This window comes from Nyctereutes procyonoides, unplaced genomic scaffold, assembly GCF_905146905.1.
Source record: "Nyctereutes procyonoides isolate TBG_1078 unplaced genomic scaffold, NYPRO_anot_genome, whole genome shotgun sequence".
Classification (NCBI taxonomy): domain Eukaryota; kingdom Metazoa; phylum Chordata; class Mammalia; order Carnivora; family Canidae; genus Nyctereutes; species Nyctereutes procyonoides.
Genome location: NW_026575044.1, coordinates 46,853,915 through 46,869,753, shown reverse-complemented (window position 1 = coordinate 46,869,753; position 15,839 = coordinate 46,853,915). Strand labels below are relative to the sequence as shown.

The following is a 15,839-nucleotide window of genomic DNA, read 5'->3' as shown; positions in this document are numbered from 1 at the left end:
GACTGATAGCACATTTACTATAGGTCACCAAGTTGAAAGATAGGTACAAAACAGCCAATTTTCTATAAAATGCCTTGTTTCATAATTCACGTTCTCTTCCGACACCAGAAAGCCTCTGCCTCATAAAAGAAATATTCTTTGGTCAGTTAATAATCTGGTCTAAAAATCCATGTGATGATCTTTAGATGCATTCTTAACACTAATCAGAGAAGATGTGGTAAGTTCTCCAAAGGGCAGGGTCTCCGAGCCACTGTTACTTTCTTAGTTAACAGTCTTTCAACTTTTACAAGCATCAAGATCATCTGGATGTTTCTCCACCAGTTTCTGCAGCCCCTTCCAGAGAATCTGACTCAGTGGGTGTTGGGGCCAAGAATATGAGGCCTGGAGTCCCATGTGACTTTAACGCACCTACGCAACACCACTTTCTATGCCACTGAGTAGTGCTGGCTTTGCATGGTACCAATTCTGAGGTGATTATTTTCCCATTTTCACTTTTTTTCTTCTAAAACGTAATAGTGGCCATGTACTTTATCACATATATATGTGTACAACCACATCGACATAAATGGCACTTATATAGCCTCCGGGCACCACTATCAACACTCAAGACCCAGAAAAAGACTCTATTAGCTTGAACCATATGAAACTGTCCATATTCAACTCCTTCTGACTTACTAGAACAGTGGGTTCACATGGTTAAACCTATAATGGACATGGATGGTGCAGGACCAGCCAACACGTTCTCTTCTTCACAGACAAGAGGCCTTCACCTCAAGAGGCCTTCTAATGTCACAGCCTTGGTTAGTCTTTACAATAATCTTGCAAGGTACTTTTCCAGAAAAGAAAACGAAGGCTCAGAAAAATTAAGTAACATACCCAAGGCCATGAGGCTATTCAGAAGCCTTGTTGCAAAATCAGCAACACCTGATTTGCCTGGGGGCCTCTGTCCTTCTTTCCAAACCCCGGGGAACCCACAGTTGACGTCAGAGCCTTAACGTCCTCCAGCTGTCCAAGTCCCCCTGTGACTGGGAAGGCCCCAAACCTTCCCAGGGTCAGCAACAGAGGACTCTCAATAAGCTTGCAGCTCCTTGCCCACCCAGCAACACTGGAAGAAAAGGGAGGGGCTCCTTAAAAAGCCACGCAAATGGGATGAAAATGTTAACTGACAAGAGAAATAGGACAAGAACTCCCACAACATTACTCTCAGGACATAATGCCACTGGATAACCGTGGAGATTTCACACCATATTCAGGGGTCTAGATTTCAAACGTCAAAGAAGTAGAGAACACAATTTATGAGACTTTTGTCCCCCTCGTGACCTCTTTTTATGAAGTATCATCACTTGAGTATGTACCAAACTGAATGAAAAAGGATCTAGAGGGGCACCTGGGTGGCCCAGTGGTTGAACGTCTTTGGCTCAGTCGTGATCCCAGGGGTCTGGAACTGAGTCCCACATCGGGATCCCTACAGGGAGCCTGCTTTTCCCTCTGCCTTTCTCTCTCTCTCTCTCTCTCTCTCTCTCTCTCTCATAAATAAATAAATAAATAAATAAATAATAAATAAATAAATAAATAAATAAATAAATAAATAATAAATTTTAAAAGAAAAAAAAAAAAGGAATTAGAGCACACTGGCTCTACTAAAGATGAGCCAGACGTTAATGTGGGAAAGTGAGCTCTATGTAGGTATAATTATTACATTCTGAATCAGAAATACAACCAGCAGAGATAATATATATTACTCCTTGTTATGGAACCTTCTTACCAGTGATGCCATAGTTCTTTTAATTTACCAGTGACTAAAATCAAATCCCCCTAGAGCCATGACGATACACCTACCACATGATAAATTCCATTTTTGGCAAAATTGTCCTTTATAACATAACTGATTCATAGGTTCCCATTATACATGACAAAATCACAGGCTCACTTTTATATATTTAAGTAACAAAAAGTAATGCTTTTTCCTTTAAATTTAGCAACCAAATATCTACATGCCTATAAACTGCTAAGGGTACTAAGCACAAAATCCCCAGCCTGGGCCTATTATTAACATTATTCCAAATGCTTTCAGAAGTCAAACTTGATAGAAAAAAAAAAAAGCAGCAAGCATAAGTACTTTGATATTTTTCCTCCCCAGGGGAACTTCACTGTATTCATTCAATAAATATTATTATTAAGCAATTAATATGTGCTATACATTGCCCAGTGATTTTTTATTTTATATATCATCAGTAGTTTTGTTTTTGTTTTTGTTTTGTTTTCTTTTTAGAGAGAGGGAGGAGGGGGAGGGAAGGGGATAGGAAGAGGATCTTTTTTTTCTCCTTTACGGAATCATTTCTTTCCATGTCAAAACACTGCCAATTTTTTTTTCATTTAAATAAAGTTAGTTAACATAGAGTGTTTGTTATTAGTTACTAGTTTCAGGGGTAGAATTTCATCAGCTGCATATGATACCCAAAGCTCAATTCATCAAGTGCCCTCCTTAATGCCCATCCCCTAGTTACCCCATCTTCCCACCCACCACCCCTCCAGGAACCCTCAGTTTGTTGCCTAGAATCAAGAATCTCTTATGGTTTATCTACCTCTCTGCTTTTGTCTTATTTTATTTTTCCTTCCCTTCCCCTTTATTCATCAGTATTGTTTCTTAAATTCCACATATGAGTGAGATCATATAGTATTTGTCTTTCTCTAACTTATTTCGCTTAGCATAATACACTCTAGTCCCATTCACATTGTGACAAATGCAATATTTCATTCTTTTTGATGGCTAAGTAATATTCCACTATATGTGCGCACGCACACACACACATACACACACATCTTTATCCATTCACCCATCAATGGACATCTGGGTTCTTTCCATATTTCGGCTATTGTGAACATTGCTACTATAAACACTGGGGTACATGTGCCCCTTCAAAGCACTATTTTTGTGTCCTGTGAATAAATACATAGTAGTGCAATTGCTGGGTCATGGGGTAGCTCTGTTTTTAACTTTGTGAGGAATCTCCATACTGTTTTCCAGAGTGGCTCCACCATCAACAGTGTAAGAGGGTTCCCCTTTCTCTGCATTAAGTAGGCTCTGTGCTGGGCAGGGCTCCATCTCACAACCTTGAGATCATGACTTGGGCCAAAGTAACAAGTTGGACGCTTAATCGACTGAGCCACCCAGCACCCCATCAACATTTATTTTCAAAGGAATACTTTAGGTCACACCTTGTTTTCGTATCCAGAGATTATACAACGAGTTCATTTCAAGCATGTGGTTGGGACATGAATTAAAGTACCTCAAAATACTCCAACTAAGAAGAGAGATCAAACAGGATCCATCAAATAGCAACTGTAAACAGGGTGTGGTCCAATTCCTGTCTCCTGCTGTCAGAAGCCTACCTGTGAACCTGCTTGGATTCCACAGCTGGAAGCTGGCAAGAGCGAATGGGGCCTTTGACTTCCACAGTAACGCAAACTAAAACACATTCTTCTCCTTGAATGCAATAAATCTGCTTACTGCATACTGAATAGGAATGAGATCAAAATGAATATTCACCCATCAGAAAACAAACTGATGCTCTATAAGCTTTTATGCTTTGCAGCCCATAAAAAGCAAATGCTTTGCTTCTGCTTAGGCTGTTGTATTTTGAAATAAATCAATCTGTTAAACGGTGGCCTTTTCTTCTGAAGGAGATTCCAAAAACACATCTGTTTTGACAAGTGCCTGACAACTCTGCTCTCACTCACCCTCTCCCTCACATGCTGCATTCACTGCTCTCCAGCCTCCAGGTCATAGCCCTCCCCATCAGGCGCAGATAGAAAGTGAGTGACACTGCCTTCCATCAGGTCCTCCTCCCTTCCCTTCCCTTGCTTCCAACACTTGAGTTTCATACAAAAAGTTTTTAAGGACGCATTAGTCGTCTGTGTTCTGAGCAGAAAAATACCAGAATCAGATTTCCAATGCTAACTGCAATCACTTCCTGAACTCTATACCTAAATTTGACAATGCCGTAGAAGTATAATCTCTTGCAGAGGTAAGCACAGTACACAGGCTGCTTCCTATCCATGTTACACACCTGCCCCTGGCCATCCATCCCACTGCCTCTTTGGGCCTCTTGCTAAAAGGCCTGATCGAGAAGGGCCCAGAAGTTAACATGAACTCTTACTTAGTTGGCAGATATATACTACTACTTCTAGCTCCACTGCTGTATATAGAAATAGCAACAACAGACAGAGGAAAAAAAAAAAAGAAGAAGAAGAAGAAAGAAACGAGAAGGATAATCCCAGATAAGTTTCAAGCTGTCTTTGGGTCAGTGCTGAACCTCCTGGAACTACACCTTCCACTAAAGAGTTTAATTTTACGGAGAAGAGTCAGAAGCATGGAAAAGCAGATGAAGATGCATTAAATAAAGAGCATGCCTTCCTCGGGTCTTAAGCAGATGAGTGCTAGAGCCTTCGGTGGGTAAGGCTGGGCCCCTCCTGTAGCAGGCAGGTGGGTTTAAGGAAGCAGCTACACCTAGTGATCAGCTGGATCGCAGCAGGAGGAGCGGGGAGCAGGCCAGCCTGCCTCGTGGGAAGCACTGGGCGCCTTGATTCTTTCAAAGTCTGGCGACAATGTTTTCAAGATAAATCTGTTCAGTAACGTCAGGATCGCTTTTCTTTACCTGGGGTGTTAAATGACAGACATGGCAATGGCTGTCTTTTGTGGATAACAGAAATGCAAGGCTCTATTTTAGGACATGTGCTAGCAGTACACTGAAGAGATGTACAATTGAAAATCTTTTATTTTCTATCAGGAAGTCTGAGTTCATTTCCAAAAATGTGAAATCTCCAGTTTCACATTTCCACATTAAAATTCCAAATTTTATGTACATTAATTTCCAGCTCTATCCTCAGAAAGCCCTTGTTTCTAAGTCAGTGGATTTCGAAACTTTTAATAAATGGACAAAGAATTGGTAACTGTATCTTTCTTATCATTGCCTACCACCACCCAAGCGCTCCCCTAGAAAGGGGCTTTACAAACAAGAAGTGCTCAATAAATATTTATTTGAACTCAAGGCATTATTTTGTAAGCACATTGGACTATGCACTTATTACAACAAAACAAGTATCTTCTATACACAATATCTACCCAGAGAAATTTCCAAAGGCTCATCATTGCTGCAAAATTTAATTAAAACTTTATGTTGAGAACTTTTTCTATTTAAGTTTTACAACTGGCTGGATCCAATATCTTCCCTAGATAAGACTATTATTTGAAATGTCACACTGGCGGTTTCACCTAACAGGCTGAGAGTCATAGCATCAGCCTGTTCATAATTTTGGCTGTGTTCATCAGGAGGCTAATAAGTGTATGAATGTGAATTCTATTTTTACCCCTGGTTCTCTTTCAACTCTCATCCAAGGGAGGCTGATACACAGAATAAGGATCCCAGTTCTTTCAGGAAAAGTAGTTCTAGTGAGCATCACAATGGCCTCGAGGGCTTGTTCCAACACAGACAGCAGCCAGCTCCCCCTTACCCATCCTCCAGATTCAGTAGGTCTGCAGGCAGGGGGAGGGGGTGCAGAGTAGGCATGTTTAATAAGTGCCCAAGTGATGCTCCTGCTTCTGGTCCAAGGATAACACTTTAAGAAGTACTCTTTTAGATCAACATTTCTCAAACCATGGCCACAAACCAGGATTCCCTGGGGATGCTGTGAGACCCTGCATGAACCTTTCCCTCCAGAATCACCATCGGTCCACCCCAGAAATCAAGAGCTAGAAGGGCCACTCCACGTGATCCTTGGGCACACTAAGTTTTAAGAAACACAAGTCTTTTTTTTTTTTTTTTAAGATTTGTATTTATTTATTCATGAGAGGACACACACACACAGAGAGAGAGAGAGAGAGAGAGGCAGAGACAAGGGCAGAAGAAGCAGACTCCCTGCAGGGAGCCCAATATGGGGCTCAATCCCAGGACTCCAGGATCAGGGCCTGAGCCCAAGGCAGACATTCAACCACTGAGCCACCCAGGTGTCCCACGAAGCACAGCTCTAAACACAGTTTGCACTCAACAAGGACTCAACATCTCCAGGCCCTCCCCAAGGCCACCTAAAACCACTCACCTGCAAGATGTCAGCACAACCTATGTATACACTTGTCACTCTTTTGAATACCTCCCCTTTCTTTTCCATAAGTTCCATTCTTTAAAAGCAAAGAGAGTATAAGGGCAGTGACAACTCTCCTCTGCTAGGACCTCCAGAATTCACATCACTGATGCCTGAGCTCCTAACACGTTTCTTCTCATGCCTGTTTTCTTTTATTGGTCTCTTACATACTTCCATTCCATGGTGGGGGGTACTACGGACTCCCAAGGTTGGTGACTAAAGCTTTCCTGCTCCCCACCCAACACCAGCTCTACTTATTTTCCTCTGTTGAGTTTTTCAGAGCTACAGAGCAAGCTCAAGCTTCCTGATGACTAAACTGGAAACCACAGCAGTATTTTAGCAATATTTCAGGAACCCAAGAAGCTGCATCGTCTTGTGAAGGGAGGTTTATATTATTTTGCATTTTTTTTAATGTTTCACTAGTGAGTGTGAAACACGTTAGTTATTAAATCCTTTCTCACTTACAAAATAAACTTATTAATGTGTTATATTCGTAAAGATAGTAACTGAGATATGAAACTTAAAGTTTGTGGGAAAGTTGGTTTTCAAAGACAGGAACCTCAGAATTAAACTAAAGAGCATAGTGTGGTAGACAACACCCTTAAGAAAAATGTTATACTGCCAAAAAAAAAAAAAAAAAAAAAAAAACTTAACTACTTATTAACATGCCTGACCCCCAGCTGAGACCTATGTTTTCTGATATTTAATTGATACATACTCCTTCTAGAAAATTTCATGAATCCCAAAACAAAAAGTGAAAGGAAGCAATACTCAGTTCAAAACACAGTTCCCCTACTAAAATATACACAGAAAGCCCATCAGCTCCTAGAATGTCCTGTTATAGAACTATTATGCAAAAAAATCGAAGAAAGCCACCAACTTCTATATAATTGTCACAGAAACACTTCAGTTCTAAAACCAATTTTTGCCAAAACCAAAGGCTATGCTTCTTTCATCAAGGATTTATACAATCTGAAGGCAAAAAAATCAGATTATTTGTTCATTAAGGAAAGTTCTGTTAGAATTACACAAGTTATTGACACACTTATATATCACGATATGTAAGTAAGTTCACTTCTAAAAAAAACCGAATAATCCTTTGGAAACATGGGAGACTAAAATCTGTAGTTTTCCAGATCAGAACAATTTATTACACTCAAGCAATAAATACTTCCCTACATACACATAACACTAAAAATGTTATAGTAATTTCTTGGCATATTTCTTTCATGCTCACTGATTTAAATTTGAAGTATTTGCTCACATGAATTATCAGTCTAGTTAAAGCACCATAAAAATGTAAAATGTCATGACTATAGTTATCTGAAAAAGAAAAATAAATGACACTGCTAAACAAATCTATCCCCATTCTTTGTAAAGGGTACTTTAATATTTTGTATTTTAAAATAATCTACACTTACCAGAAAAGTTGCATAAAATAGTACAGATTTCAAGCTTTACCCACCTTTCCCTAACATTTACAATTGACATAACCCTCACAGAATTCCCAAAATTAAGAAATTAAACACCAACTATAGACTTTATTCCAATGTTGCCCGTTTTCTCACAAATATCCTTAAAGAGTATTTCTTAAATAATTTTTCCACAAGAGTCCCAAATTCACAAGGTTATGTTAAAGTTTAATTTATTCCAAATACTGTAGAAGAAACAGGGCCAAATCTGTTTCTATTTCTATCTCTGCAAACCAAAGTTTGCTTAAGAGACCTTAACACATCAGATCCATTATAACATAAAACTAAACACTTTGTTGGATAATATGTATTACAAGTCAGCTTTTAAGAAACTGGGTCAAAGAGGAATGACTTGCCAGTTTTTGGCTTCTCACCATGGAAAAGAGAATTTCAAGCAAAAGTAAAATGATTTTAACTTCCTTGAGTCTGACTCGATTCCTCTTTATAAAAGTTATTTTTAACGATCATTAAAAGCCTAGAAGGCAGAAAGTAAGCCTCCAATAAGAATAAGGGCATTAGAAATTCCCAGGATATTAACAAATTAGAAATCGTAAAGATGGAATACAATTTTTAAAATGGAATCTTCATAGTAAATAAAGTTGACATGAAACACAAAAATCTTTTTTTTTTTTTCCAATAAGTTTAGCATTCTATTTCTGATCTCTGGAATCCAAACTCCCCATAGTCCATTTCCAGGAATGACTGATTAATAACTACGTAAATTCCAAACCCCTCTCAAAGAAGACAGGAGATTGAGAGCACTGCAGACGGGAGAAGAGCAAACTCTAGTGTGTATAAATCTTAAGTCACACACACGCAAAAAAAAAAAAAAAAAAAAAACTCACCACTGAACACATTAAAATCTCATGATTTAGGTCAGCGGGTGGCCTAAGGAGAGACCCCATTTCAAACTTAGGGAAATGCCCCACAAGTCTAACTTCCTACAATTATCCCTCTCCTTCCCTTCTGTGTCAGGTAATTCAGGTACAGCATGAGTGTTTGCAAAATGATCAGCATTCACATTCCCATTTTATTCAACACACTGTGATTGCCTGTTTGATCTAAGGCTTCATGCTAAGTGTTTTATGGGGGACCAAGGAAAAAAAATATTGGCTTTGCCTTCAAGGAGCTTGCAATCTATCTCCTCTATCTCTAAAATTGATTATCAAGTGTGTCACGTGAAAAGCAATTATTAAAATTTCCAGAAGAATCCTCAAAAAAAAAAAAGTATCAACGTCACTCATAACGTCACTCATAACTTTCCCAACATACACAAAGAAACTGTCTTTTCCAAAGCATTAAGAGCCCCACTCCTAGACTATGTAAAATGCAAAGTGGAGGGGGGAAAAAAAACATAATGCACAGCAACATGTCTGATCGTTCGTTGCACAGAAAAGTCACCAACTTCAAACATTTACAATTTCAACATCTCTCCGCAATCTCTTAGACACTGCTCATTCCCCCTTTAGCCACTACCATACTAGGATAACTCAGAAAGCACACCCCAGTTAATGCTATAATAACAAATAGGATGATCCATTTTCTCTGAAAAAAATTATGGCAAAATTTTGGTAAAAGTCTCTTTGCGTTTGACAGTTTAAATCAGCTTTAACAAAGACATAGGTCAGTACTACCTAATGCTGAAATCCTTTTTAATGATGAAGGGCTGATGCTTTAAATAAGCTCCATAAATATTTGTTTCCATCCCCGTGCACACAACTTAAAAATCCATCCAAACGCTATTTGACAGGCTTAACTTTAAACAATTCCCAGGCAGGGAGTTATGAATGTTAATAAAGAGAAAACCATCACTAAGGCCCTCATATTTGGCTTCTAACACTAATGAGTTACAAGGCTCTAAAAACCGGGGAATCTATCCCATAATTCGTTAATAAGAAAGAACGGAGGCCAAAATCCGCATCAATCTTATAGCAGACAGCAGTGTCTCGTTTAAAGTCCTCTGGAGCACGTGCAATTACCAGACAGTTAAGGAAATATTAAACTTAGGGAAAGGGCATTTCTTTATTGAAGTTGACAGTCTGCATTTCACAGTACAGAGCAATCTGCCAACCACAATCTCATTTTCATCTTTGCGGCCAGCTGTGGTCAAAGGTCCTGCAGCTCAGCAACACGCAGGAACGCCAGCATCTGTGCCTGTGTGTACCTGGGACTCCAAGAAAGTAAAAATTTATGTTTCCACAGGCCAGTCAGCCAGAGATCTCCAATGTTTAGATCATGCATTTTGCAGTCAGTGAAAACCCCTAAATAAATAAATAAATAAATAAATAAATAAATAAATAAATAAATAAATTTAAAGGTCCAACTCACTCATGCCTCCCTAATAAACAAAGAAGTCTACTTTGCAACCCAGGTTCATGGCCAAAGCGTGCGAGTTTTATTAAAATAAAAACAGGAATCCTAGTTCACCGTTACCCGTGGACCTTAATGAACTGAGTGTGCGTGTGTGTGTGTGTGTGTGTGCATGAAAGTGTGCAAATGTGCACGCCTCGCATCCCCTGGGTGTGTTCCAGGTACCGACGACGATCCAGACTGTGCGGCGCCGGGCCGCACCCTGACGCCCACCCTGGGGCCCGCAGGTGGTCGGGCCGAGGGGCCGCTCCGGGCCCCGCACGCCCCCGCGCCAGCGCGCGCCGACCGACACTCGTGCACGCGCAGCCGCTTTCCGTCCCACCCGGGACCCCGGGCGGCCGCGCTGGGCTCGCAAGTTGCGCAAGTTGCCTCCGGCTCCGGCGCTCGGCTGGGGGCCGAGGGCGAGCAGCGGGGCCGGGGCAGCGCCAGGCCGCGCGGGCCTGGGAGCCCGGGAGCCCGGACGCTCCCTCCCGGGCTGCCGCTCCTCCCGCTGGGACTGACGCCGAGCGCCCGCCCAGGCTCTCCGGAGCCGCCGTGCGACCGTCCGGGGGGCCGGGGTCGGCTGCCGCGAGGGGCGGCGGCGGCGGCGGCGGCGGCGGCGGCGGCGGCGGCGGGCGGGGAGGGGCGGGGAGGGAGGGGAGGGGAGGGGAGGGGAGGGGAGCGCCGGGCGCTCTCGCCACCACCGCCCGAGCCGGAGCGGGTCTGGGCGAGCGCCGCGGGCGCACTCGGGCACCCGCGGCCCGGCCTGGCCGCTGGTCCGGGTCGGAGGCATCGCGCAGCGCCCACGCCCGGCGGCCCGGGGCTGCGGCGCCCAACTTCAAGCAAAGTTTTCCGCGGTTCCTCTCGGGGCCGGCCGGGGACTCGCCGCGGCGGCGGCCCGCCCCCAGCACGAGCCCAGGCCGCGGCGGGGCGGCGGCGGGACGGGGGTCGGGGCTCCGCGGCCAGCGCTCGGCGCCCGCCCCGCCCGCCCTGCCCGCCCTCCCCGCCCTCCCCGCCCGCCCGCTCGCCCCGCGCGCCCCGCCCGCCCGCGCGCCCGGCTCGGGACCCGCTGCCCGCCGCGGGCTCCCCAGGCCCGGGAGCTGCCGGCGTCCCCGGCGGCGGCGCAGACGGCCCCGCTTACCTGAAAAGGTCTCCCCCGCCGCAGTTAGCAAAAGTCCGGCCAAAGTGGCCAGGCAGGTCCCCAGCGTCGTCATGCTGCCCGGGGCGCGCCGGGCGGGCGGGCGCGCGGGCGGGCGCGCGGGGGCGGGGGCGGGGGGCGGACGGGGCTCGCGGCTCCCGGCGGCCACGAGGGGAAGGCGCGCAGCCGCAAGCGCAGCCCGAGCCCCCCAGTGCCCGCACTTGCCGAAGTCCGAACTCCGGCAGCGCCCGGGGCCGCGGGCGAAGGGCCCGGGTCCCGCCGCCCGGCCGCCGGCCCCGCTCGGCAGCCCGCGCGGCCGCGAGAGGCAGCGGAGGGCGCGCCCGCGGAGCCCAGAGCCGCCCTCCGTGCCGTGCCGGCGCCTGCACCCGCCGCCGCTCTCCTTCCCCTGCTCGGGACCCGAGGCGCCGGCGCCGGCCGTGGCCGTGGCGGGGGGCGCGCGCGTCCCGCCCGCCGCCTGGTCGCCGCGGCCGCGAGCGCAGCCCCGGGGGCGGCGTGCGCCGAGGGCCGAGGGGGGCCGAGGGCCGAGGGCCGAGGGCCGCGGGCCGCTGGCCGAGCCCGCGCCGGCTGCGCGCGGGGCTCCTGCTCCCCGACTGACTGGCGGTGCCCCGCAGGCCGGCTGGAGGGAGCGCCCACGTCACGGCCGCCCGGCGCCGCCGCGGCCCGCTAGGGGGCGTGAGCGCCCGGCCCCGCCGCCCGCGCCCCGGCGCTCGGCCGCCGCCGCGCCCCCGGGGGGGAGCTCGGCCGGGGCGGCCGCCCGCGCCCCGCGCCCCGCGCCGCCCCCGCCGCCCCCGCCGCCCCCGCCGCGGCGCCTGCCCCGCACCGCTCGCACCCGCTCCCCCCCCCCGGCCGCGGCGTGTGCCCTGCGCCTGGCTCCCGGCCGGCGGGCCGCGCCAGGGCTGCGCCTCCGCCAGAAGTTTGTCCCGGGTCGCGGGCCGCTCGTAGTTTGCAGGAGCCGCGGCTGCGGCGGCTGCGGCGGCTGCGGCCCCGCGGCCCCCCTCCCCCTGCTCGGACCCGAGCCGCCGGGCGTGGCGAGGCCGCGGCGTCCGTGCCGGGAGCCGGGGAGGAGGGGGCTGGTGCTGCATCACACCACGGCTTGCAATATGTGATTTGCCATTTTGTGCTCGGGACCACTCTTTTATTCTTTTACGAATGCTTCGGTAAAGAGGGCGTTTTGTCAAGTCACTAAATTAGCATCGATCGACCAACAGATTCTTCCGTCTCCCCCAGAATAAGCACACGGAGCCAGCACCAAACAGTGGAGACGCCACTCCCCGCCGAGTCAACGCCTGTGAGGGGCTTGAAAACAGAAGAAGTCAAAGTGACCGGATCCGGGGAGGTCGCAGCGCGCTCGCCTCCCAGCCCGGCGAGGACTCCGGCAGCCGGGCGGACGCGCGCTGCCTGCAGGTGTGCGCCGAGCTCTCGCGCGCCGCCCCCGCCCGCGCCCCCGCCCCCGCCCCCGCCCGCGCCCCCGCCCGCGCCCCCGCCCCAGGGCGCGCAGGGGCCCCGGGCGCGCAGATCCCGCGCTGAGCTCCGCGCCACCTCCGGGGCCCCGCGGCCAACAGACGAGAGCCTCTCCGCGGCCAATTCGGGGACTAGAGGACTTTTGCTTTCGGTGTCCCAACCCCAGATTCCCTTCTCTTGAGGAATTCCACTCACTGGATCCTTAAGAGAAGTGCGCTCTAGAAAAGGCTCTCTGTCAATCATTTACTTCTTGATGATTTTGGCATCATCCTGCCACTTCTCAGCAGTAGGTACTTGTCGAGCCTTGTCTTTTTTTTTTTTAATTTTTATTTATTTATGATAGTCACACACAGAAAGAGAGAGAGAGAGGCAGAGACACAGGCAGAGGGAGAAGCAGGCTCCATGCACCGGGAGCCCGACGTGGGATTCGATCCCGGGTCTCCAGGATCGCGCTCCGGGCCAAAGGCAGGCGCCAAACCTCTGCGCCACCCAGGGATCCCCGAGCCTTGTCTTTAAATGCAAAATGAACGGGGCAGGCGTCAAAGGGGGAAGGGAGGCGCACACCTCAAAGGAGCAGCAAGTGGGGACGCTGCAATCTGCAACCTGGGCTTTCCATTGATTAAGAGCACGTGTGCGCTGTGACCAAGCCTAAATTTGCCTTTTTTGAACGGCAGTGTGCTTGCCAATGGAACTTTTATGCTACTAGATGCATGGAGCATCCAGACGAGGAGGTTAAAAGTCAGTCTAGTTGCTTTCCTTCCGAGTAACTTGTTTAAATTGGAAGAAGTTAGCGTGAAGGTAGGATTTCATTTGCGAACCACGTTAATTCTTTCAGCAAATATCTGTTAAGGCCCTACTTCATGTCAGGCGCTATGGTGCACGCTGGTGGCTGTCTCAGGCTAGGCTCCCCTAGAAACAGACCTGGAGGTGGGGACATATGTGCAAGTGATATCTTCTGGGGCAGTTATCCCAGGAAGCGGCACAAGAGGAATTGGAAAATGAGACAAAGGAGACAAATAAAATAAAAATAATATAATGAAAGAAGCCAGTGTGGGTATATCAATGAGCAGATTACCACTGTGGGCGCCTGGGACTCAATCCCCTGGCGGCCTCAGGAAGAAAGTGAGGAACAGCCTTAGAGTGGACACCCGCGGCCAGGGAATGTGTAAGTTGGTTTGGTGGTGGGTTGGGAGGCAGCTGCACTTGTAGCTTTTCCTTGCACTTAAGGAAAGAAAGCCCTGCAGAGATTCCAACTACCGCTACCCTGGTAACCTGAAGATACCCGGGCCCTTCTTCCTGTTAAACTTAGTGGAAGGGTCAAGGAGTTGCATTATCTCTGTTTCCTAAAGGAGGCTACAATGTTAAGCTTCCACCCATATTAGTCTGCAATCCACATTGCAAGCAGTGACGGGTTTTACCAGCAGCTCCTTCCCTTTCCATTTTTTGACAACTCTCTTATGTATTCTCTCTCAGGGATAGGTGGTCAAAGCCACTGTGAGCCCACATGGAAGGCCTCTATTGACAATGAATGGATTAGAGTTTCCCTAAGGAAGGGACCCTGTAGGAATCCTCCCAGCGGGACATTTGCTTTCACTTCTTTTTTCGGCAGGAAAGATTTTTTATTTTAGTCAAACCGCAGGATACTCATGGCTCTCTGGGGACAATAGTGACATTTACAGAATGGCTGGTCAGAGTTAGGGCTTTCAAGCCAGTCCCTCATATTGGTGAGCTTGGGGCAAGAGGATGTACATGGAGACACATCATATGTCAATATTTCAAAGTTATTAATCAAGTTATAACTCTGTATCTACCATTTAACATTATTTAATTCTGCAACATATTCCTCAATCACCGTGTTCAACTATATGCAAATACTATACTAATGTGTAACTTTCCAGAACCATGTATTAGAACATGAAGAGAAGCAAGAAAATTGATGGTTGGCACCACTCCTAGGAAAAACTCGTTATTAAGACTATTTAAATATTCTTGCTATCTGAAAGGAAGGACTTGATTTTTAACTAATTTGACTTTTCTTTTAACTAAATGTCTCTGCCACTACATCATCCACACAGCTAGGAGTGTCCATCTGCCATGTTAGGGCACACAGAAAACCTTCACAGTACTGTTTCAAGGCCATGGGACAAGGATTGTGAAATTTCTCTGGGGACTGAACAGAGTTGGTTTTGAGATTGGATGTTTAGGGTTATGTTTTATGCTCTCTCAGCACTGAGCACCAGATCCCTAGTGACAGAGGTGACCATGTGTCCCTTAATAAATTCATTTGTATAGGTTGTGATACTCCGCGCCCTGTGAGGCACACAGCCAGAGCAGGATCCCATTATGCAGGGTCTGCAGGCAGATCTGCCAACTATCCTTATGCAATGATGATGTCTTTAGCAGCAATTACTCAGTTCGTGAAACTTGTCCAAACCCCATTAAAGTCAAAATGTAAACTAAAAAAAAAAAAAAGAAAGAAAAGAAAGAAAAAAAGAAAACTAATTTGACCATAACCCATCCTTACCTATATGAAATGTTATGTTGAATTTGGAGGTTAACCACATGCAGAAAGTCCCTACTCCATCCAAAGTATCACACCGCCAAAAAGCATAGACATAGACTTTAAAATACCTGCCAAGATCACTTAATTGGAGCTATCATGATCCAGCAGAAAAGGAAAAGAAAAGACTGTCTTTGTTTCTGCTACTCATATTCTCATTTCCAGGCCTCGCTGTAGTGATTAATTCCCATTTTTAGAGATGCACTTAGATTCTGAACATGTATTCTGAGATAAGAAATGTAATAAGCACGCTTGTATAAGTTTCCACAATGATATACTGTATTATCTTTCATTGATGAAGGATAGTGTGTCCTTGAAAAAAGAGAAGAATAAAAAGAAAGAAGGACAGAGGGATGGATGGATGAAGGAAGGGAGGGAGGAAATATGAATGAAGGCAAAGAAGGAGCAAAAGAGAGAGTCAGAGACAGAGAAAGCTAGCTCAGAATTTGGAGTCCAACTTGACTGAGTCCCAACTGTGCAATTTAAATTAATTTAAGTTAATTTCTGTTTCCTGGCTTGTGAAAATGGTATTACATGTGAAAGCTCTGTGTGAACTGGGAGGCACTGAGCAAACCTGATTATGTATTGCGTTGATCTCTGGGTAAGCAAGGCTTTAAGCAAGCATCACATCACAGTCTCTGCTCCCCCCTGCCCCATTTGTCTTTGCCTAGGGGAAGCGTGAGCCAGGGGGTAGCAG

General features: G+C 46.9%; 1 protein-coding gene across 2 annotated transcripts in view; it reads right to left on the bottom strand.

The window, feature by feature from the left end:
• The window catches only part of PTPRM (protein tyrosine phosphatase receptor type M), a 768,694-nt gene extending 757,477 nt beyond the window's left edge, over positions 1–11,217 (bottom strand). For both annotated transcript variants that reach the window (XM_055323971.1, XM_055323972.1), the window contains exon 1: positions 11,104–11,217. In XM_055323971.1, the coding sequence (XP_055179946.1) occupies positions 11,104–11,176 (73 nt within the window). In that variant the 5' untranslated portion in view covers positions 11,177–11,217. The remainder of the gene's footprint in view (positions 1–11,103) is intronic.
• Positions 11,218–15,839: the final 4,622 nt, after the last annotated feature.